The sequence below is a fragment of the Miniopterus schreibersii genome (assembly GCF_964146895.1).
Source record: "Miniopterus schreibersii genome assembly, chromosome: 2".
NCBI classification, from domain to species: Eukaryota; Metazoa; Chordata; class Mammalia; order Chiroptera; family Miniopteridae; genus Miniopterus; species Miniopterus schreibersii.
In genome coordinates this window covers 57,046,881-57,073,111 of record NC_138102.1, presented here as the reverse complement: position 1 = coordinate 57,073,111, position 26,231 = coordinate 57,046,881, and the positions used below count along the sequence as shown (strand labels likewise).

General features: G+C 35.0%; 1 protein-coding gene across 1 annotated transcript in view; it reads right to left on the bottom strand.

The window, feature by feature from the left end:
* Nucleotides 1-26,231, bottom strand: part of KLHL1 (kelch like family member 1) — a 331,681-nt gene that overhangs the window by 5,794 nt on the left and 299,656 nt on the right. The window contains exons 9-10 of the mRNA XM_081129220.1: nucleotides 10,172-10,384; nucleotides 1,282-1,453 (exon numbers count right to left, since the gene is read on the bottom strand). Of these exons, the coding sequence (XP_080985346.1) occupies nucleotides 1,282-1,453; nucleotides 10,172-10,384 (385 nt within the window). The remainder of the gene's footprint in view (nucleotides 1-1,281; nucleotides 1,454-10,171; nucleotides 10,385-26,231) is intronic.

Here is a 26,231-nt window from a genome sequence, read left to right as displayed (position 1 = left end):
CTCAAGCCCCAACCTGAGCCAGGGATTGAGCCTGCAACCAAGGCCCGTGCCCTTGGCTGGAATCAAACCCAGGACCCTTCAGGCACTCTAACCACTGAGCCAAACCAACCAGATCTAAAAGTACATATTTGTAAAAGTGCGTGTTTACTTCAATCAGTGTTCAAGTTTTTCAGATAAATTTTAGTCAATTTCTGTGACCAAAAAAATAAAGCTTTTCACCCACTAAGAGATGAGGTTATTATTTTGCTTCAACTAAATAAAGCTTTGGAATTTCACTGCACCCTTTTATGTAAAGGGTTTGTTTGTTTGTACAGTATTCTGCTTTTAGGTTTCTAATAAAGGAGCAAAATAATAGAGATATTAGAGATTTAGAAAAGAAAGAAGGGAAAGAAAGAAGAAATTGAATATGAGGACACAAGTCAGAATATTATATTCGCTCTTACCATTATAAGCAATGCCACAGTAACTATATAGCATAAGGTATTTTCCACTGTAATTAAGTTGCTCTGATCTCATTTCCCCCCAACACTCAGAGACACCAACACAATTTTTTTAGCTATATGACTAAAATGGGAGCTGTTCTAGTATGATCCTGAGTCTAACTACAGTGTATATTCAAGAGATAATGCCTCACCTAAGATCAGCCAAGCATTTCACTCCATTTTCCAGGCCAAAGTGATTGCCCAGGGATGAGTGCTTTATACAGGACAGACCTTTCAGAGCCTTTTGCTGTTTGTTTTCTATTAAACAAATAGGTCTTGTATTTTCTGTTTATGGTTGTGAGTATTGCTGCTTTGTTTGTTTCCACCCCACGGCATATTTCTCTGCAGCAGGTAACAATGGACCTAACATAGCCAAGCAAAAATGGGAGGCAGAAGGTTGATTTCTGCAGCCTTCCATCTTATTATTCCAGTTATATCTAAATCAAATATTCTGAAGTTAGGGTTTTGTGAATCAACATAGTTTACTTTTATTTTTTGTATTAGCTAATTAAAATTCAGTTCCTATTCCTTGTTATTACTTATAATAATGTGGAAATCCCACTGAAATGTGAATGTCACTTTAAAAATAAATTTTATTAAATATAGAAAACATAAGAGAAAAGTACACAAAATGTAATTTAGTGAACTTTTTACAAAATGAACACAACAGGCTAAATCATTCACTTTGGGTTCAGAATAATTTGACTAGGTAGATGATTCTATGTACCCCTCTTCTCCAAAGAAAGTAAATGAAATAAATTCTCATATTTGAAGCAAATTATGCTGGCAACAATCTTACCTGTGTCCACTCATTAGTTTGCGGATCATAAGATTCCATGGTGTTGAGGTATGTCTGCCCATCGTAGCCACCAACAGCATATAATCTGTCACCAAGGAGACAAACTCCAACAGCATCTCTGGGCATACTCAAAGGAGCCACCATGGTCCATGTGTCTGTTTTGGGATCATATCTAAAATGTAAGATAATAGGACATACTCTAATCACATTCATCTTTTACTATATGGATGATAACTTTTCAGAAGCATTCCATGAAAAACAAAACTGTTTTCCCCCAAAGCTCAATTATTTGAGCAGGTGTTCAAGAGCTAATATCCACAATATGTGGCTCTCTAAACTTTAAGGTATTTTAAAAATATACCTAAACTCTTATTTATATGGATGCAGAGCCATTTAAGAAAATGAACATCATAAATTTTTTTCCAAGAGGAAGTGAGACATGTAAATAAGTATTTACCACAGTATAAGCAAAGTGCTATGGTAATGAAACAGAAGTAATTGTTAAAAATCTGGGAGAATTATGCAATAATTCATAGTTGAAGTCTCCACTAAATCAGGTCTGAAAGTCTAGCCTAAATTTGCTAGAAATAAGAAGTTTGTGTAAAAGTACTGAAGTGTTAATAAAAATGCATAACTAGCTTTAAGGAAAGCAAGTGTACAGTGTGACTAAGTTTAAGGATGTATGAAAGAGTGCAGTGCCTAAAAAGGTGGTTTCATCAAATTATGGATGTTTGATTCCCAGAGTTAGAAGATGTTTGTGTTTACTTAATAGGAAAATAGGGAGCCTTTGAAACTTGGGAAAATAACTCAGGATTTTCCATAAGGGAGACATTGGTAAATCAAAAGAATAAAGTAGGTGATCCAAGTTATTATTATTGAATTTAAACCAAAATTAATTTTTCAGAAAGTTTATCATACATTATATACAGATATTTCACATTTTAAGTAACAGATATCTGAAAAATACTTTGGTGAATGGAATGAACTATTAAACCATCCCATTTCCCTTATTGTGCAACTACAGATTCAGATACAGAAACAAGAAAGCTAGTAAGAAGTAAAAACCCAGCAAAGTAAGCACAAAAGAAGGGGGGCAGGGACTGGGTAGAAGTGGGCAAAGGGGGGGGGGGGAATGGGGACATCTATAATAGTGTCAGCAATAAAATAAAGTTAAAAAAAAAGAAGACTGCATTTTTTGTTGTTTTACAAACACAGCAAATACATTCTTTCTTTCTTTTTCTTCTCCAATCTTGTTTTTCACCAATTGAAACTTTCAACCCTCAAATTCTTAAAACAAAGAAAGAAAAATAACAAAAAAAGGCCAACACAAAAAAACAAGCCAAAAAACCTCACCTATAGTTTATTGGAAATAAAGAAGGTTGTTACAAAAGAAATGGCTGCAAGGAGGCCAAGGATCTGGAATTCATATTTTATAGAGAATATTCATGTTGCTCAAGATGTTACATGCAGTCACACTCCATGGCTGAAGGAGTTGGGACAGCCTAGATGATATATATGAAATGAGAGATTGGTTGAACGACTGCAAAATCAGGACCACCTTAAAGCATAGGCTGTCTAGCAAATGAAAATGCAATTTTACATGCAATAATTGATAAATGCAACCAGCACAAAGAGACACAGGCACATACAGACATGCAAACACAGACACCATCTATGCCATCATGATCTTCTTTACGCTATTTAAACTTGTACCATGAATATTTAGAAATTCATAAATTTTTTTTTTTTTTAAATGAGGACCAAAAATAAGTAAACAGAGAAGAAAACATGCCACAAGGAGCCAACTAGTACAATCTATAAAGTAGAATGAACACAGGATAAGTGAATTTTTCAATTAAAAAAACAGTAATAATAAATAAATAATAAGAAGTAATTGTTATAATTTAAATGTGCCTTAAAAACATAACAAAATGAATGGACCTTACTTGGATCTCAATTCAAACAGACCAACTGTTTGAGACATTTTGGAAATTTTAGTTTTGGGCATCAGATTTTAATAAGGCATTATTGAAGTTTCTGTCCGTTGTGATAATGCCATTGTGATTATGTTGTAATATAAAGATCTGATTATCTTAACTGTTTGTTTCTGGGATAAAATCAGAAATATTTCAGCTAAAATGATATCTTGAAGAATTTCTTTAAAATAATACTTCAGGATAAAGGAAAGGACAATGAAAGTGAATGAATGAACCAGGAATGACGGACTGATAATGGTTGTCGAATCTGGGTAATGAGTGTAGGGGAGTATACTGTATTGTTTACTTTTTGTTTGTCAGGAAATTATTGTAATAAAAAGAATTTTAAAAGGAAGAATGGATAATATGTTTCAATTTCAGTGAACAGTGAACATCCTTTTATTTTATTCATTCTTCAATACAATTCTGTCTGGCTTTTGTCACAATGAATTCACTTAAATAGCTTTTTCTGAAGTTATATTTTAGTCTTCAATTAATTTTTTTCAGCTCTATAGAATTCGTTCCAGGTACTTGTCTATATAGCAGACTTCATTTTTCACTTTGCAAAAAAGTAGAAGAACTGAGAAAACAGCTAACAGTAGTACACTAAACAATAATAACTGAATTTCTGAGGGCTTATGAAACTTCAAGTATAATTCAAATATCAAAACAATTCTCAAATACTCATATTCCAGTGTAAAATAAGAACACACTAGGATGATCTATATTTAGGTACACAATTTAAAGATAATATTCTACACTTAGAAGTAGATATCATTTCTTTTATATTTTACAAAATTCCTGAAGAGAATTTTAAAAATTTAGCACATTCTTTTATAAAATCTAAATCTTTGAATTAGATGTACCTGTCATTAGTGGTAGGTAATATACTTTATATGTGTAATACAACCTTTTATAATTCACATCTGCCAATGATGATTATATTAAATTTATATATTGTTAGAAAAAACAACCCAAAAGCTGAGTACATCCTTCCTTCCTCTCAAACAAATGCTCTCTTCCTGATATTGGAGAAATAATCACATAAATTCACAATTACTTAATAACAATTACGCTTATTCGCACATTAGTGACTCTAAACTGATTTTCCTGTATTCAGAATTTTATAAATCCACCTCTCAGCCTGGGGATATACAAAATTGTTACCCCAAAAATGAAATAAACTTTTTTTTTTAGCTTAGGGAAGGATTCACGGATGTATAAGCATCTTTCAAACAATTACTAATAGTGAGCCCTGCCACTGTCATTTGTTTTTGACAAAACATAATTCTAAGCATTTTGGGGAGTGGGTTCCTGGTTTCCTGTTCCTTAAAAAAAAGGCAGAGGCTGTCTTTATATTTAGGCTTTCTTCCTTTCCTACATTTCACCTTGGCCCCCATGGTCAGAGTGTGAGCTCTGTATCGGGGACCCTATTAAAGTTTACACCCCACAGGCAAGAGAAGTGCAAATATATACATTGTGGCCAAAATTGGCTGAAAGTGAAAACTTGCCTTAGGTATATGGCAGCCAGAGAACAAAAGTTAGTTTCTCATTGAAAATCCCTATTGGAGTTTTTGAGGTACCATTAATTTTCAAGCATGGTCATTTCTAGAACTTAAGGATAAGAATTAATTTTAAAACATTTAAAGGAAAATTGTTTTAAATATAAAAGCATTACTTTGATAGCAAATAGAATAGAAATGTCCATTGTCCTAGATTTATACTGGTAATGTTCAGCTAGAAAGCAAATTAAACAGCATAGACATGACTTGTAGCCAGGTAGGTTTTCCTGTTAAACAAAAACAAATAAGAAACAAAGAAAGAAGAAAATAAAAAAAAATTGAAATAGCTCTGAAAGAGTAGTCTTTAGATTTCTAGTAAAGGAATTATACGATCTATATTTGAATTGACTTTAATAAATTATTTGTGAATTACAAATGACAATAATGTGGTGAAAAATAAATAATTTTATTTTTCCTGTAAAAAAAGCTGACAGCATACCAGGTATCAAGAGATTATCAGTTCAAGCAACTTTATAATTATTCTTAGCATCTATTTTTTCTTTAAGGTTTTCTTGGGATTTAGGACCTTTTTAATTTTTATTTAAATTATAAGATAAAGTTTTAATGTATATACCCACAGTCACAATCCACAAGTGTTTATAATTTAATAATAACCGCATTACACCCATAAGCCAATTTAGAGTAGAATTCACTTTCTTATGATTTTCAGACTCCTTTTCCATAAAAATGGCATTCCCCTCCATTTAAGACTTTTTAAGCTTTTCTCAAAAATGTTTTATTTTCTCTTTAGTATTGCACATGTATTGTGAAATTTATTGCTAGATTTTTAAAAATGATTTTAATGATAATTTTTATACATTAAGTTTGTTATTTACTGCTTACTTTTAGAAATACACTTAATTGTGTATATTGACTGAGTACATAGCAATCTTATTAATTCACTCATTACCTCCAATGGTTTCCACTTAGATTCTGATTATATTATCATTAGATATTTATGCAAGCTTAAATATTGACAGTTTTAGTGAATGCACTAGAAAGTATATTATAAAACAGAAAAAGAATCAAACATAGACATCAGTTTACATAAATAAATTCCAGTGGCAAAGTTACTGATGAAATTGCTTTATTTTATCATCTTTCTCCTGATTTCCCAAGTCATCTACCACAAAACTATCTTAGTTAAGAAAGTAAAAACTTTAAAATTGTTTGAAAATATAAAACAAGATTTCTTACTTTCAAATTCAGCCTCAACATACAATTATTCTCTGATCAGAATATATTCCTCAATACAAGATCTTCCACACTATAAGTATGGATGCATTCTGTTTTGATTAAGCTACAACGATCCTGTTACTTAGGGTCACATGTGAGGTGAAATGGTTTTGAGTTGATAAGCATTGATAATTTAAATAAAAAATAAATCTTTCCTTTATTATCTCTCTTCATTTTTTAGATATGCTACAATTTTTGAATTATTTCTGAACCAAAAACATAAAATGAAAAATTAGAAGAAATGAAATAATCCAAAATTTAATTCCTTACTTATACATTAATATTTTGGTAATTATTAAAATAATTATTTAATGAAATGAATAATATATCCATGTATGCCTGAAAGAAAAATCTTAAATTATTTCATTAAAAAAAAAAAATCTAAAGATGATAAAACGTTGTTCAATGTCTTGACAGTAATATATTAAATGCTGTTATTTTATATGACCTTTTTTTTCTGATATAACGAGTAGATTTTGGTAGTTTGAATAAAAGTTTTATGTTTATTGTAAGTAATATATCAAAATTTGTGATATTTAGATTTTTATTAGTGTTTAAATGATAAGATACAATGATAAAATTTTCAACTAATATACAAAAAGTTGCTTAATATGTTAGGCCTCTTCAAAAAGTTTCTGGCTATTGAATCTATGCCTCAACTATCTGTAAATTATTGCTATTCAGCTTATGGTGGTGGAAATGGGCATTCGCATGCAAATAAAGAAATAACAAGTAAAAATCTATATCTATCTATGTGTCTTTCCATCAGTCTATCCAGGCACTCAAACATCTATCCATCCTCTATTCTTCCATCTATGCATTCTTCACTTTATCTATTATCTATCTACTTATCTACCTATCTATCGATCTATCATCTATCTGTCTAGTAATCTATATAACAACCTGTTTACAGTATACCTCAAGGTGATTTTCCCTGGGAGAAATTTGAAGACTGTTTTGTTAGACAAACTAATCTTGATTAGTATCAGCAAATAGAACCCAGTTTAGTGGAAAAAAAAATTCATGTAAAACAAATATTTTTTTCATTATAACATTGATAAGCGGCATTAATGAAAACTCTGTTGTGCTTTCATGTTGAATCTTCATTATGGGAAGATCCTTCTAGCTACTTTAGGAGAGAAGATTGGAGGAAGCAAGAGTGGGCATTACAATGGCAGGTGCAGGAGGTTCCTGTGGCCTTGACATCCCTCTCCTACAGTCCTCGTTACTGGGAGGCCGATTTGAGGGCTAAGAGTCCTGATCCTGAGCCAGCAGTGGAACTGAGGTCTTTCAGCATAATTTCTGATCCATGGTCTGGTTTCCAGTTTTGTTTGTGATCTTAGAGTTTTAATTAGCTATTTCTTTGTCTCTTTCTTCCAATACATTTTAAGCTCCGTGCAGCACAGTGAAAAATACGTGTGAAACAATATATATTGAATAAGTAAATAGATGGATGGATGTGCTTTTTCTAACGGATTGCACCTTCTGGGACTAAATTTGCTAGAACTTACTGCATATTTTGGACACTGATTTTTGCTCCCTAAGATGCTGTCAGTAGAGTAAGGCTTGGCTGCAAAATTAGTTTTCACTGTTCCATCAAATATTCTCAAGTTCCTATTCTTGCTCAGTCTCTGCCTTGTTACCCGCTTTGATTTAAAATGCCACCGTTCTTTGTGTTTAAGACAGCCTGACTCTGCATTTTTTCATAAATATTATATGTGTCCTTTTGTACCACCATTATATAATACCTTTACATTTCCATAAGAATTACTGTCTTATAATAAAAGCTGTCCATCTACCTATCTATGCACCTATTTATCTTTAAAATATAGCATTGCACACTACTTCTTGCTATTCCTAATGACTTGTTTGCCTAGAATTATATACTAAAACCATTCTTTACATTCTATGTGTAAAATAATTCTAAAGAGGTACCATTCTGTGTCTTGACTTATTGATGATGTACATGTGAAATCATCAGTATAGAATACGTGTTGTAGAAAGTGCAAAAATACTATTAATCTGCCACATAGTATGAGCTCGAATAAGAATCATGATAATGGCCTGTGCTTCTGCATTACTTAAGCTGCTTATACCCACTGCGCTCCTATAACTTAAAATAGCTACATTTATTTAGATCTAATTTTGCACCATAAATGTATTCCTAGACTGAATTATTTATGTCTCTGTCCACAAACAACATTTCAATGTATGGCACAGCTGAGCTAGAAGAGAATATGTGCATGAACTATCATTTATTTCATTGGCAGCATTTATATAAGGCATTCACTGTAAAAGTAGGAACCTTATCATAGTCACCTTCTCTGTCACTTTTCCCAAAAATTTAGCAGTGGAAAATGTGAATAAGCTGTCAGTTAGCAGTATTTAAAAAAAAGAGAAATGGTTGCATGTTTGTGTGTATAAAAGTATACAGAGTAGCAATACAATTAAACATGTCTCTGTGTTTTATCCAAGATGTGGCTTAAGTTTGAACAGAACCTGTTCACTAAAAGCTATCTCTCGTCGTTGGCTTATTCTCAGTAAAAATAATCATATATCCTTCAGAAAAAAATATCATAAGTCAGAGAGAGTATCTTTCCCCCACTTACTGTACATACTATTTAAAAGCATGAGGGTGGGGAAGATGGGAAGAGGTCTACCAAAGAATATATATGCATATGTGCATAACACATGGGCATAGGCAATAATGCGGCGAAGGCCTATGAGAGCGGGGCCAGCGTGGAGGGAGTCAAAGGGGGGGGGGTGCCATCTGTGATATAGTCAACAATAATAAAAGAATAAAAAATTATAAGGACCCTTTAAATGGCAAAAAACAAAGCAAAACACAAAGAGCATGAGTGTCAAGGATGTGCTTTTCAATATCAAGATAAAAATTGTTTCGGTGATCAGTGCGATCCACCAAACACTTTGTTCTTCTTCCAGGTATAATTTAAGATTCTGTGCTCCCACTCTTATGCAGTGTTCTGTGGCCACGTGACTAGTTTATCATCAAAGTACAAAAAAAAGAATTCTATTACTTCGAGGTGGAATCTTTAAGAACCAGGGAATAATTTACTACTCCGACTTTTCCATTTTGACATGGAGAACAGAAGTGCTCATATTGCAGCTTATCTGTCACCTTGGTATCATAATAATAATAGCAGGGCATTGTCACGGACATGTAGCAAGAGTAAGAAAAAGATATCACGGGACTAAGTCATGGGATTTTGAAGTTATTCATTACAGTAGAATTATTTATCCTACCTCATTTGATAAAACAATTAACCTCAGCATTCCCTATTCTCACTTCCCCATATATCAGCATATGTTGTTATGTAATAGGAAATATCGCCATGAGTTTTTCTCACTCTCTAATTTTCACTATGTCCAATATAATAGTTCTAAGCGATGCACGGACATTAAAGAGAACTTATGCACAGCCATGCCAGAAAATGTCTGTGTTGTTGAACCAAACCTGAAGCCAAGGTGCATTTCCACTTCAGCCTCTGTGCATCTGGCCATTTAGTAAGAGTTCGAAGAAGACCTGTATTTCCTCCATACACCAGGGCTATAAACAATACAGTTCTAATATGTTTGCGTTGCATTAAAAAATATATATGGCATAAAACAAAGAAGTTCATAATTCACTTTTGAGAATTTGAAGGGAGTAGTAGCACAAACAAGATAAGATTAAATGGGACAAATAAATATCTAATTTTTTAAAAAGAATTAATAAACATTCATTAATACATTACTTAAAATTTTATTTTAACCAAACTTTTAAAATATATTAAGGAGAAATTTAAAGATTACTTTAAGTTCTCGTGAAAAAAAATAGAGCTTTACATAAATATTAGTTGAAATGAAAGAAGGAAGGGGGAAGGAAGGGAAGAAGGAAGAAAGGAAAAAATAAAACAAGAGAGAATGAATGTGTGTGTGTGTGTGTGTGTGTGTGTGTGTGGAAGAGAGAGAGGGAGGGAGGGAAAGAGAGAAAGAGAGAAGCAGCTCTAGGTGTTGAATTTACCTTTCCTATGTTATGGAGTTTTTACAATCTTGGATTAGGCATCAGTGTAATTCGCAGCCCCTGTCACTATAGCGGCGTCCTTGAGGTCTTACCTTTCTACATAATCTAGTAGCCGGGAACAGTGATTTGAAGCAGGGGCATCATGACCTCCTACTGCATAAAGAAAACCGTCACATGTGGCTACTCCAACACCCCCTCTTCTTTTACACATTGGAGCACACATGTTCCACTTATTTGTATGAGGATCATAATACTCCATTGAACTCAAACACGAACTTCCATCACGACCTCCAACTGAATACAATCTAAAACACACAATTGGAAAAACATGATTTAATACTGTAGTATGGATGACAAACCATAGAAAAGGAAAAGTCTTTTAAAAATAAACTTTAATCACTGTATGAGTCTCCAATATATATATGAAACACTACTTCACATGGAAATTTTTGTTAAAAGTACTCTACAAATAATTGTATATGTCCAGAGTCCCCAATATTTTAATATGCAATATACCAGATGAAATTAAAACAACTACAATTTTCTAACCTCTCTTATTTATAGAATGTTAGATAGATTTAAACTGCTTATGACACAATAACTGAGTATATTCATATATTATTTAAATAAATATTGAGGAATTGTTATTTAAAATATAGGATAAAATATATTTACCTCCATTTTTCTTGAAAATGACCATAATCAAAAGAAAATGGATTATCTTTCTTGATGAGCAGTTGATTTGCATTAGCAAATAAATCATGCCTACTTCTTGTGTTCTTTCCCCACAGTTTAGAAATAGATGGTCTGGGGAGGGGATGGAAGCAGGGTGGAGGGAGTCAATCGGGCAGAAAGGGGGGGAAATATGTAATACTTTCAACAATAAAGATAAATTTAAAAAAATAATAAATAAATAAATAAATAAATAAATAAATAAATAAATAAACAGAATATCTAAACAAGTATTGACATAACATCAGCTTCCTTAATCAGTGCCTGTACCATAGCTAATGTGCTATATAGATAAATAGCACTTTACAGGAAAAAAGTGTGCAGCGATGTTAGCCTGGCTGAATAGTGCTGAAACTTATTACTTAATAAACTCATTTTCCTATAGTTATTTCATTAGTGAGAAGTATGCTACGTACCAGGAAAATAAGTACTACAGCGTAAATGATACTTAAATGAATTAAAAATACACTGTCTCTAATAAAACAGATCTTGTCTATTTGGTCATAGCCATGAAAGTTTCATTACATGAGGTACACAGCTGCATTTATTTACTCATTCACTCAACCCAAAATTTCAAATGCCTCATTTGTGACACACACATATCATCTAAAGTTTTGCAACTATATCCATGAACAAGACAGGAAAAAAATTCCTGCACTCAATTCTTCTGGAGGATCGGCGACATAGTTTTAAATCTATGATCAGGAAAGGCTCTCAGTGAGAAGATGATGTTTGCACAAAAACTTGAAGAAGATGGCAGTGGTCGGATGTGAGTTCAGGAATACCTGTGGGAGACTTGAGGCAGATGGAACAGGTGAGTACAAAGTTCCAGGAGCATCAGGGGAGCCAGAGTGGCGGGAGCAGAGATTGAGGGTGGAGTGGCAGGCGAGAGGTGGGGGTACAGGGCGAACCTCAAACAGGTATTTGTGGACATTCATCCTGAGTGAAACAGGAAGCCACAGGACATTTTTTTTTTTTTTTTGGTAGAAGGGTGATATGACTTGCTTGTGTTTTATTAAGATTTGATGTTATAAGTTTTTGTCTTACTAGTGGACATTATGTTTAATATATTTGTAAATAGATTTAATTCTGTACTTTTCAGTTTATAGATAAATGCTCAAGAAGACATTATTGTTTAGCATATAAAATAATTCAGGTATTATATTTACAAATTTATGCTCTAATACCCTTTAATAACTCTAAAATATTCAAATTCTGGAGGCTTTTCTTTAAAGCTGTTTTTGTTTCTTTTAATGCCTGCCGTGACACAGTGTATCTGATGGCCCAAGTGTGCCCTTTATGGATATAATGCCTTTTTGCTTGATTATTTACAAGTTGTCTGCCAGCTCTCAATCTCGCTGCATGTTGATATTAACCAATAAGAACATTTTGAAGAACAAGTATTGGACAATTTAGTTTGCAAAAGCACCCAGACATGAAATTATTATTCACTCAGAAGATTTTATTTTCCTAAGTACTTTATGAAACATGAACTTCACTTATGCTTCTGATTTATTTAAATTGAAGATCTAACTCAAAATAAATATGCTATAATCTTGATGTATTATTAATAAAATTTAACTAAATATTTTTGCAGGAATTTTGCTTATTGAGTATCTTCACATGATGCACATAGTTTATATGTAAGAAAAGCACCCTCCTCTTTTGTCTATTGTTTTAAAGGAATTATTGACTTTAAGCTGCTCTAGTTTTCTATACACATAACAGTGATAAATTGTTGTATTGCTACATCTGAACCCAGAATTGCTGATAATACATTATTTCTGTGCAGTAATATATCATACTTTTTTTTTCAGAAATTTTTAAATGCTAACATATACAAATACATAGTTAAATGTATATAAAAAGTAATAATAATTAATATAACATATTGCTTACATTATAGAAGTCAAATATTGAGCCTATTAGTATATATAGTCCTTTATTTGGAAAGTAAGTGATCCTGTAAAGTTTGTTATAACATCATTGATTCTTTAATATAATTCCATATATTGCAAACCACTGTTCATTCAGTCTCTCTTCTTTGTGAACTTTCCCTTAATAAAGTCTAATAACACAGAGAATTATACAAAAGATAAATTTATGCAATGCCTCAATACAAATGACCTAAGATTTCACAGTTCATTTTGCAAAATAAATGTTTGATATATATATGATTGCTGTTATTTTATAAATTAGTTACTAAAGCCTAAGCTATCTTATCAGTGGTTTATTTTATTCTATACCTATCCCTTTTAATACCCTTCATAGTATTATATAGTCTAAAGACTAGTAATAAAATTGTTGTAATTTTCATTATATAATATGAATTATTGATTAATATTAGGGCAAAAATAATTGAAAAGAATAAATACACTAAATTTTCCCTCAAGAACAAACTGTGAAGAATAAATGAGAAAATTGTAATTTGCATAAAAAATATGACAGTGTCCTTTTGGACTGCTTTATGGGTCTATTGTTAAAATTAATAAGTGCATTCAATACTTGAAAATATTTTTGCAAGTTGTGTACTTTACAAATATATGTCATTAACCATTACCTATAACCCACTTACTTTGAAACCTAAATTTGCTAAGTGACTAAGAATTAGAATGTAAAAATAAATAAAAACAACAATAATAATTATTGCCATAATTACTATTAAAGTTATAAAAATAACCAAGGAATATAAACAATATATTCTAAGCAGTTAGAATAAATGCTAGAAGGTACGCACCAAACTTCATGGACAATTATCAAAGGTTATCTTCTCAGCTCTCCCCTTGCAATCTTTTTAATTATACTTTAGTTTGATTCCCTGCTTTGTTTTATTACAATAAGTTAGATGTTGAGAATCTGAAGAGCAAAGTAAAATCTGTGCCCTGACAACATAGGAAGTGACAGCTGACAGTTTCACAGCGAGAAAGGAAATGAGACGTTTTAACTCAGAGTTGAAAGGTGAGTAGAAATCTGAAAGATGAAGAAGTATGGAGAAAGCATTACACGCAGGGAAAAGCTTATGAGTAAAGACAAGGGGCATGAAAGGTCATAGCAGGTGATAAATAAAGAGTGGCAGCATTGTCATGTTGATGCAAGAGGTGCTAGTGATGGAAGGGAAAGAAGAGATGCAGCTGGTAGAATGGAAATATTAGAGGGAGAAAGAGGGGGTTCTGTCCCATGCTATAGAGGGGAACTTCATTCTGAGGCAATGAGGGAAGGACAGAAGCCAGCGCTCTTAGGAAGCATCAGGGCCACAGTTCAGCTTGCTGTGCATGTTCCGCAGTATTTCCCTGCAAAGCTGAAACTGGCCGGAGGTCAGACTGGCAACAGCCTGAGTCTTCCCTACTGCTTTCCCTAGCATATGTGTTTATTCAGCATGTGGATGAGTTTCACCTAAAGTTTAGGGACCAGGTCTCAGTGGATTGAAATCTAGTTGCCATGTGTCCATCTAAGTGAGTATCACATGCTTACTGTGCTAGTAACTACAAAGTAGCAGTTGCAGGAAATGAATCTTGTATTAGTTAGGATGTGGGTCAAATGTGTGTAAAGTGGCTTTGCAGGTATTGAGAACAAGGCTGTTTCCCATTTTCAACGATGTCATATGTAAAGTCTGACCCTTTGTCATGAGCTGTAAAGACTCTGAAATTTAACCCTACTGGGAAGCTAACTGATTAGCCTACCACAGTTTCTTAGATGCTGGAAGAAGACACAAGATCCCTGGTTTCAGAGAAAAGTGACTTTATTACTCACAGCACAATAGTCAGTATGAGCTTCATGTTCATGCTGCTGCGGCTTCTCCCCCCAAGTCCCACCAGTGTGATGCAGACTCTGGTCAATGCTGCACATGCAGTGGGTTTTTCTCACATTGAGGATCACTGAGTTTAGGAAATGCTTATTTTTTAAAAGAGGATGCCTGTAAACCTATCCAAACTTTGCTCTGAAGAGAGACATTATTATTCTGGTCAAGAAACAAATCTGCTCCCTGCCCCAAAGAAAGACACTGTTTCTATCTTCCAAAGCTGTTTGATTTGCAAATATTCTTAATAAGGCAGTCTGAAAAAAAAGTTGCCCAATTCTTCATGTTTGGAAAATGTGCAGGAATGCTAAAACCCGATTATTGAATTGTCTACAAACCCTCTTGTCCTGATGTCCTAAATAACTCTTGCTATCACCACCATAGTTCAAATAGCAGGATAAAAAAAGTGGAATTAAGGAGCACATCACCTTCTTTTAAGATTTAATCCTTTAAATTGCACAACTCGCTTCTCACATGCTGTTGGCCAGAGTTTAGTTACATGGCAATACTTAACTGGGAAGGCTCTGTAAAATGTTTTATTCTTATATTTTAATAGGTTTTTATTGATTTTTAGAGAGAGAGAAAGAGAGAGGGAAAAGGGAGAGAGAAAAAAACATCAATGAGAGAACATCAATTGGCCGCCTCCTGCACACCCCCTACTGGGGGTCAATCCCACTACCCGGGCTTGTGCCCTGATTGGGAATTGAACCAGTGAAATCTTGTTGCAAAGGTTGATACTCAACCACTGAGCCACATCAGCTGGGCTAAAAAATGCTCTTATTTTAGGTGACCATATGCTTACCTAACCACTGGTGTTTATATTGCCATATGAAAAGGAGTGAATGAGTATTAAAAGACAGAAGTTGCTGACACAACACTAGATCTTTTCCAGTCCCATGTGCCATTGGCCATTGTGCACTCTATCTTAAGCACCTTTTTACTACAGATGCTAGGTTACTGCTTCTCCATGTCTCATCAATTAATTTAGCTGTATCTGTACTAGAAGGTCTTTTCCAATCTTATTTTGTCTTCTTCCAGAAATTTAACATTATTTCCGATCTGTATTCTAGGTAACGTCATTTAATATTTGTCATATTTTATCAATAGCGCATATTCCAGGAAAGTGTAAGGATAGAAAAAGTCCTCTCTTGCCTGGCCGGGTGTGGCTCAGTGGTTGAGCATCAACGCAGGAATCAAGCTGTCAGGGTTTGATTCCTGGGCAGGGCACATGCCCAGGTTGTGGGCTAGATCTCCAGTAGGGGAATGCAAGAGGCAGTCAATCAATAATGTTTCTCTCTCATTGATGTTTCTATCTCTCTATCCCTCCACCCTCCTCTCTCTCTCTAAAAAAGTAAGAATCAATAAACACATATTTAAAAAGAAAAAACACAAACAGGAAAAGGCCTCTCTTTTTCTTTGCTATGGTCTTCCACAATTTATGAAAAGCACCTGGTAATTAACCCCCAAGATTGTTGACTCCTCTGGTTCAAACTTCCAGGGAAGATAAACTACTCTCAAGCTACATTCTTCCATCCCCCTTGTCCCTGCTGTTTTCACAACTCAGGGATAATTCACACCAAGGGATCTCTAGTGAGTAGAAAGTCCCCCACCCCCCTTCAAACAAGCCTCTGTTGAGCTCTTCATAATTTTTGCTCTAAGCATGTTTTACAGTTTTGGGAAAAATACTGATAAGATACCTCTCTAGGACATCTGCCAGAGTGTGTCTCCTGGAAAGCAAACAAACTGTAACTTTTTAAGACAATCTCCCGGTATCTGCTCAGCTTCAACACAAACCACCTCCCTTTCTTGTCACTTAGCAGCTGCAATTGCTTGCTCTTTAAAAACAGAAGTCACCCTGTATTGACTAGCAATACACAGGTCCTTTCCTCCCTTGGAAAGTAAAATAAATTCCCTCTTTGCATCTCTTCATTCACAACCACGTCACTGGCCAAAACCCTAACAGAAAGTGCTTCCACTACCATTATCTAAATATTGTAAGGTTTTGCTGATTAGCCTGTGATATTAATTATGATTTTGATTCACAATATGGTTTCACAGAAGGTATGTTCAGGTATACCTTCCTTTGAATAATAAAAGTGTAAGAATTTCAAATCCCCCACACTATAAAATCTCTGAAGTAACTCCTTAGGTCAATAACTGTTTTATCCTTTGTGTCCCAGCTGATGGAGAACTCCTTAATTTGATATCAAAAGAAGGGTTGTGGATAGATCTTGCTGTCAGAATACTCCACCTCTGCCATTAAGTGAACTCCTTCATGAGAGATACTTGTTGAGGTGCCTTACAGTACAGTGAGTGGAAGTCAGTAAGCTTACAACAGGTTGTATGACTGCTTTTGTTTCTCCTTACTAAGAAGTGTTGATACGTGGGGCAAACTCAGCCTGAAACTTGCTGACATCAAAACATGGTTGGTATCCAAGGTTTTGTGTTGCAATTTGATAGAAAACACTTTTATTTATTACAATGTGACCATATTTCTTAAAAAAAAAACTTCACAATTTTAAGAATGCAAATTAATTTGGGTCAATTAACCGCATTCCCAAACTTGGTAGAATTCAACAACCTAAACCTGGTAGAAATGGTCACTTCTATTCTTAATCCCTCCATCTTTCCTTGCTAACTCACATTCTATCCTGCTTAAAATTCTGCATTTCCTTCCTTTGTTGTTTTCTATTTTCCTTTAATATAATGTAAGCTCTCTGAGGGTAGATGTGATTTATTTTCTTTCATATACCACAGTGACCAGTACATGTGTGTAAACTTTAAAAAAAATTATTGAAGTATTGCTTTTTATTTTGAAAATGGGTGATTTGTTTATAGAATTTATTTTTAAAAAAAGAACCTAAGTTTCATCGAAATAAGATTTTGACAAATGGCACAAAGAAAGGAAAGATTAAATTTAAATGGGTGAGTTTTTAAAGTGTTCATAGGAAGGTACAGATTATACTAGGCTTTAGATGGTGGAAAATATTACAAATGACCTTATTTAGGTAAAAGAAAAATTTAATATATTTTTATTATTTCTTGACACCATTGTTCTCAAGTCTAATAAACTGAATCCTGTCAGTACTGATCTTGCCACATGGAATGTCTTCCACATAAAGAGCTTGGGTTGTTTTAGGCAATCCCTCTAGAGAGTTTTCAAATGTCTCTAAAGATTAGGTAAAAATCTGAGGAGTGAAACTAAGTGGACAGTCACAAGTTGTTAAGAAAAAACAATGGAAAGAAAATGGAAGCAGAGAGATGAGTATGTGAAAGGGCAAAGGGGTGTGAACAATCTAAGCATGTTCAGGGAATCTGAGGTATTCAGTATGCCTGGGACATAGGGTGACTGTAAGGCCAGGGAAACAGTGAAGACTGGAGAAGAAAGGAGTCTAAAGCATAAAGGATACTGTGTTCCAAAGAGTGGACTCTTACTGGCTGTGCTCAAACTGGGGACCAAAATGAATTGCCTATATATTCTAGGCAACAATAAATTCTATATTGTTGCTTATATATTCTAGTACTGAGGAATGGTTGATCAAATAATCCTTTTGAACCACTGGAATACACCTTAGCCAGTCTACTATTATGATGGGATTTCTTGGAGTAATTATAAATTATTCTTCAACCAGAGTGATCTTTATAAAATTGAAATGCATCCATGCCACTGCCCTGTTTTAACCTTTATAACATCTTTTACTTAGCCAAGTTGCTGTATGACCTGAAGCCTGCTTTTATATCCAACTTCTTAGGGCCACTCCTTCTCATTATATTTCAGCCAAACTCAACTTTTACTCCATTTGATTGCATTTCACACTCAAGGACTTGACACAAATTGTTCCTTCTCATTGTAGTGTTTCCCCACTCTCTGGAAATCTGTTAAATCAATCAAGTAACAGCTTAAAAATCTCTTTTTTCCCCTAGAAGGCAAATTACAAACCTCCTGAGCCTATTAATAGTCTCAAGTGAGACTCAATAAACAAGAAGTTTCATTTTATAAAAATGTGTGAATCTAAGATGATACAATTTTAAATATAAATTGCTTATTAAATAAAAGCTTATAGAAAATATGGAGTTTCACCTTTAAGAAAAGAAATGCCAAAGTTTGAATACATAAATAAAAATAGGGTCTTGGGAATCACCAACCAAGTGATGGGCTTTGAGGCATAGGTTAAATACTGTGCTAGACACCGGGTCATACCAGAGAAAACAACAGACTTGGATGCCTGTTCTCGTGATTCTTCTGTCAGGTGAATGTAATTAACATGAGCTTTTTAAAGAATGAATGAATCAGTTTTGGATGGAATCATGAAACAAATTCAGGTGTTTTTGTCTGTTTTGAAGAATTTCTAGGGACAACAGCATACATTTATTAAAATTCAAGCATTTATGGATGTGCTCAGACATTATCAGTATCTGCTTTATGAGCTAACTCAAAAAATAATGATAAACAAACAAGAAAGACATTTTAGATACAAAGTAAAGTTTGAAAGAACCAAACTAAAGCAGAAAGCACAAAAGAAACACACCGAATCACTAGTGAAGATAGGAGCCTGAGGTTTTATACGGTCAATCACTGTACTACAATGTCTGTTCACAGTTTTGTTTTCTTTTCTCTACTCATCAAGTAAGACTGTGGCTGTGCTGACATAAGATGATGTATCTACCACTTAGCTTAATCTTTCTTATTGGAAGACTGGCTAAAATGTTTCATGAAAGGCTCTGGCTTGTGTAGCTCAGTGGTTAGAGTGCCAACCCAGGCATCGAAGGGTCCCGGGTTTGATTCCCTGTCAAGGGCATGTACCTGGGTTGCAGGTCAGAACCCTGGCCCCCATTAGGAGGAGACTGGGGGAGGCAAGCAATCGATATGTCTCTCTCACCTCGATGCCTGTCTGTCCCTCTCTCTGTCCCTCTCTCTCCCCCTCCCTTCCTATCCCTTCTACTGTCTCTAAAAATCAATGAAAAAAAATCCTTGGGGGAGGATTAACAATAAATAAATAGATAAAAATAAATAAAATGTTTCATGAAATTGATATAATTTTTCTCTTAATTAAAATGTATCCATTAATTTTAAGCCATAAACCAATTTCTTGTTTTTTCACAAAAATTGGAATCATAAATAATCTAAATTCAAGAGGTATGTTCACTAGTTTGGTTAGCCTTAATTAAGAAAATTATTCAAAAATAATATTCAGAGAAGCCACAGTCAGGTTAAAATGACACATTAGTGAGATGTGAAAATAACGTAAGAGGGAGAAAAAACACATCAGTAGAGAGGAGAAAAAAAACCACAACTGTCAGAAGGTGATGCTGAAACAATTTTCTGCTATGGTTTAAAGTGAAAGGTGACTTTCTAGTGATTATATTTCTTTCTGAGTAAAACAGAAAAAGCAACAAGACATTAGAAGACAGTCATCAAATCACAGCATGTTGAGGCCATTAAATCCTGTCTGTGGGTGGGGGTGAGATATCCAAATGAGAGCTATACTATTTTGTTTTAAAAGAGAAAGACTGGTTTAAGTAAATATTTAAAACATTTCATAGAATAGAATTAAAATTTGGGAAAATGCATTTAATCGAAAAGTAAAAACTTTAAATACGATCATATTCTGATATTTGGTATGAACAATGGTAATAGAGTAAAACAGGATTTCTTAAGATATTAATTATTTTAGCTGGCAAAAAAATAAAAGGAAAAGAAAAATAACCCAAATAATGAATTCCATGCATAACCAATTTAAAAGAGGCATTAGAAGAGATTGGATAGGAGAGGGCAAATGGCGGCACTCTGACAAGATGCAGAGTGCCCTTGCTCCCAGCCAGGATTTACAGCTAAAATACTGTGTAGCCAGCTTGGAAAAACAAGAGAAATATACCTGAGAGAACATAGTTTGAGTAAGGAGCACTGAAGAAACGTCATAGAGTCTGCTAAGGGGGGGTGTAGAAAGGGGGAGTCCCCCCTGAAGCCAGTGCTGGGTTGCAAGGCCCAAGGGTTAGAGCCTGCAAAGCTCCCTCCCTTTGGAAGTGTGAACTGGCATCCAAAAGCTGGGATCACAAACTTGGAGAGGAGGAGAAGGGAAGGAGAGTCCGTGCGCCGTGGGCAGAGGGACCCAGGGGTGCAGTGTGCCTGTGAGGAGGGGACTGTGCCTTCCCAGTGAAACAACAGGTCTAATGGAGGCAGCCAGGCAGGCAAGTTTCTCCCTGGGTGCTCACCACAAGAAAGGCTGTCCTGCAGGGTGTGGCTTCTGAATAGAAAGGGGCCAGAGTGCTGCACTCAGCAGCGATCTAAAGGGACTCTCTGCTTTTTTGTAAGACATTGTGTAGAACCCCAGAGAGCATGTGAATTGTGTGGTGTGGGGAAGGGGAAGAAAGCCCTCCCACTGCCACTGAGGAACCTGAGCTGTCAGCAGGGCTGATCGGGACTCCAGCTGTTGGAGCTGCCAGTGCGGTGAATTGGAGATTTTTTACCTGTCTGAGGAGAGCCGGTATAGCACACAAGGAGCTGTCCCAGCTTTACTGAGATCAGCTGTGCAAGGGACATGCATGAGGTTGACTTTGTGACCTCTCCTGCTTGGTTCTGAGATGTGGGGTGCTAGGACCTCGCAGGGCAGGTTCTCTGCCTGTTTGTTGCTTTGTGAGTTTTTTATTGCTGAAGAGGTGTCCACCTTCCTGGCTGGCACTAGGGAGACAGACCAGCAAAAGCTGGGATTTGTGTCTGTATGGTGGAGAGTTTGAACTGAGCTCCCTGTGAGATCAGCAAACCAGAACTGGGAAAGGAGGGGCAGAGTATGCTTACCTCTCCCGCAGGCTAGGAGCACTACCCCCAAAAGAACTACCCCCTTGGTTGATTCAGCTCACTGAAGCTCCAGATATCTCCCACAAGGCACAGTCTTAAGGGGAAAGGGAGAACGGCTCACAGGACAATACAAGAGTAAAAATCTCAGGGACTATTGCTTGGGAACTGGAGGAAAGCTTAAAACCCCTTCTAGAGACTGGCTGGGCAGGCAGCATGCTCACCAGAGTCTTTTTTTAATCAAACCCACCAAGCCCAGGCCACTGAAACTGCACATACAGAGAAGGCAAGAGGCTGATTTCAATCTGAACCTGCAGCAGGTCATTGTTGGGGAACTAGAATTGGAGGATAGGGTAGTGACTGAGGAGTTGGCTTTGAATCAGACACTAACTTCCCCATAGTGAGTGCCTGACAACAAAACCTCTAAGTAAGGGAAGCAATATCCTGAGCTACACTAGCCAGCCTACACCCTAAAGACTCTCTTCAGAACACTGGAGTAAGACCAGGCAACCACAAGGGGGAGGCAAAATAGCTGACAGGTGGAGATAGATGGTCCACAGAGAGCCTCATACCAGCCACCTACCTAAGGACACCAGAGCCAAACCTAGACAGCTCCCGACATTGGCTGACACACACGTACCTCCCAGGAGACCCAAACTCAGCATACAAAACAGTGAGCCTCAGACAACCTAAGCTGCCCAGAGGAAACTAACATGATTTACTTTTTGTTTGTTTGTTTTTAGAAAAAAGAGGGAAAAGAAAAACAATTTCCTTTTTAAATTTTTAATTGTTTTTAATTAATTAAGAAAAAATTTTCGGTCTTATTTTGCTTGTTTTTTTTTGGCTTTGTTTGTTTTGTTTTTTTGGTTCTATTGTCAAGATTTTCTTGATATTCTCTGCTTTATTGCTAGGATATTATCATTATAAACAATAAGTTTATTGCTTTTCTCTATTGTTTCCTCTATAACTCTTATTGGACTCCTTCCCTGCCCTTGTTTTACCTCTCTCTCTCTTCTTGTTCCATTGGTGTAACTTTCTGTTTTTTCTTCTTTTCTTTTTCTTCCGTTTCATTCTCTGTCTTCTTGTCTTTTATTTCTTTGTGTGTGTTTGTCTCTATTTTTTTTTTATTTATTTTTCAACCATTTTCTTATTCCTAATCTTTACCCTTATTTTTTTGTTTGCACTTCAATCCTTTCAGAATCTTTTCTCTGCCCCTTTTATCTCCCTTATTAGCTTCTCTATTTTTTACTTAATTTTATTATTATTATTATTTTGTATTAACAATAATATCATTTTCTCTCTCTTTTTGCTATAGCACTGTGTTCTAGCTTCACTCTCCCAATTCTACTTTCTCTTGGGTTATTTTCATTGTGATTGTTAAGATATTTTGTAAGTTACTATTTGCTTCCTGGCAGTTTGGTTGTGTTTTGTTTTGCCATGTCATCACCTGTACAACAGCTCACATGACATGGTTGTGGCTGAGCCTCACTGTTAGCCAACTTGAGAGGAGAATCCTCCCAAGAACAGTCAACAAGAATGTAAACCCAATCACAAAAGGAGAACCCAAAGAACCCACAAATGGGACACCCACAAAAGGTGCACACCTAGAGTGAATAGCTCAGGAGTATAAGGAAAACACACCTCTGGGTCCCCCTGAGTCACACTGCAAAATCTCACTTCACAAGACTGGGCACAGCAAATATATCTAATATACAGATACAAACACTAAGAGTGACTAATATGGGGAGAAAAAGCAACAACCCCCAACTAAAGAAAAGGAAAAATTGCCAGAAAGTGATCTTGATCAGGTGGAGTTCAGCAATTTATCAGAAACAGAATTCAGAGTAATGATTATAAAAAGGCTCAAAAATTAATGAGAACCACAAGACACTTAATGGGAAGGGCCAGGAAATTAGTTAATGCATGAAAAAAGAGCTAGATATGATAAATAAGAACCAGGCAAAAATGAAGAATACTATATCTGATCTCAAGAATATGCTGGAAGGAATTAAATGCAGGCTCAATGAAGAAAAGGATAGAATAAGTGAACTATAAAATAAAGCAGAAAAAACCTCTCAATTAGAGCAGCAAAAAGAGAAAACACTTAAAAAGCATGAGAACGGTTTAAGGGAACTTTGGGAAAACGTGAAGTGAAACAACAATCATATCATAGGGATACCAGAGGGGGAGGAAAGAGAGCAAGGGATAGAGAAACTGATGGAGAAAATAATGACAGAAAACTTTTCTAAGCTGGTGAGGGAGAAAGCCACACAAGTTCAGGAAGCACAGAGGGCTCCAAATAAGAGGAACCCAGAGACCCACTCCAAGACACATCATAATTAAAATGGCAAATGTTAAGGACAAAGAGGCAATATTAAGGCTGCAAGAGTGAGACAAGCAATGACCTACAAGGGAGCCCCCATAAGGCTGACAGATTTCTCAACAGAAACACTTCAGGCCAGAAGGGATTGTGATGAAGTTCTCAAAGTAATGAAAAGCAAGAACTTGCAACCAAGACTGCTTTATCTAGCAAGGCTATTATTTAAAATTGAAGGTAAAATAAAGAGCTTCCCAGACAAAAGCAGGCTAAAGGAGTTCAGTACCACCAAACCAACATTGGAAGATATGCTAAAAGGACTGCTTTAAGAAGAAGGAGAAATATTGAGAGAAAGGTACATCAGTATAAAGGGGAAAAATGGCATTTAATAAGTATCTATCAATAGCAACCTTAAATGTGAACAGATATAATGTTCCAGTCAAAAGACATATACTAGCTGAAATGATAAGAAAACATGAACCATATATATGCTGTCTAGAAGAGACTCACCTGAGAGCAAAAGATTTACACAGCTTGAAAATGAAGGGATGGAAAAAAAATATTCCATGCAAATGAAAATTTAAAAAAATCTGGAATAGCATTACTTATTTCTGACAAAATAGAATTCAAAATAAAGACCATAACAAGAGACAAAGATACATAATACTATAGGAGTTGATCCAACAAGAGGAAATAACCCTTATAAATATATATGTGCCCAATATAGGAACATCTAAATATTTAAAACATTCTTAGTGGACTTTAAGGGGGAGATTGACAGCAATACAATCATAGTAGGGGATTTTAACACCCCACTCTCATCACTGGACAGATCATCAAGACAAAAACTCAACAGGTAAACAGAGATCTTAAATGAAAAACTAGATCTAATGGATTTAAATGATGTTTACAGAACATTTCATTCCAAAGCAACAGAATACATATTCTTCTCAAGTACACATGGAATATTCTCAAAAAAACACCACATGTTAGGGCACAAAGCAAGTCTCTATAATTTCAAGAAGATTGAAATCATATCAAGCATCTTCTTGGATCACAATGGCATGAAATTAGTAATCAACCACTATAAAAAAACTAAAAAATATTCAAACATATAGAGGCTAAATAGCATGTTATTAAACAATGAATGTGTTACCAATGATATCATGGAAGAAATAAAAAACTTCCTGGGAAAAACCGAAAATGAACAGACAACAACCCCAGATCAGTGGACACAACAAAAGCAGTCCTGAGAAGGAAGATAATAGCAATACGGGCAGACCTCAAGAAACAAGAAAATGCTTTAATAAACCATCAAACACAACAACAACTAAAAGAGTTAGAAAGAGAACAGCAATAAAAGCCCCAAGGAAGTAGAAAGAAAGAAATAATGAAAATCGGAGCAGAAATTAATGACATAGAGACAAAAAAAAAAAAATACAAACGATCAATAAAAACAAGAGCTGGTTCTTTGAAAAGATAAATAGGATTGATGAACCTTTTGCCAGACTCACCAAGAAACAAAGAGACTGGACCTAAATAAATAAAATCAAAAATGAAAAAGGAGATAAAACAATTGATCCAAGAGAAAAACAAAAGATTGTAAGAAAATACTATAGAAATTATATGCCAGCAAACTGGACAACCTGGGTGAAATGGACAAATTCCTAGAAACATACAATCTTCCAAAGCTGAATCAGAATCAGAAAACATGAATAGGCTGATAGCAACTAATTAAATTGAAGCAATAATCAAAAAACTTCCAGCAAACAAATGTCCTGGACCAAATGAATTGATTGATTTATAGGCAAATTTTACCAAACACTCAAAGAATTAACACCTATTCTCCTCAAAATATTCCAGAATATTCAAGAAGAGAGAAAACTCCCAACTTCTTTTTATGAGGCCAGCATCATCCTAATCCCAAAACCAGATAAAGACACTACAAAGAAAGGAAATTACAGGCGAATATCCCTGATGAACATAGATGCTAAAATCCTCACTAAAATACTAGCAAACCGGATCCAGCAATATGTTAAAAAGATCATACACCACGACCAAGTGGGATTTATTCCAGGGGTGCAAGGCTGGTACAATATTTGTAAATGAATAAATGTGATACATCACATAAACAAAATGAAGGACAAAAATCATATGATCATATCAATAGATGCAGAAAAAGCATTCGACAAAATCCAGCACCCATTTTTGATAAAAACTCTCAGCAAAGTGGGAATAGACGGAACATACCTCAACATAATAAAGGCCATATATGACAAACCTATATCCAGCATCATACTCAATGGTCAAAAACTAAAATCATTTTACTTAAAAACAGGAATAAAACAGAGTTTTACACTTCCACCACTCTTATTCAGCATAGTACTGGAAGTCCTTGCCACAGCTATCAGACAGGAAAAAACACACAAAAGGTATCCAAATTGGAAAGGAGGAAGTAAAACTGTCATTATTTGCAGATGACATGATATTGTACATAGAAAACCCTAAAGACTC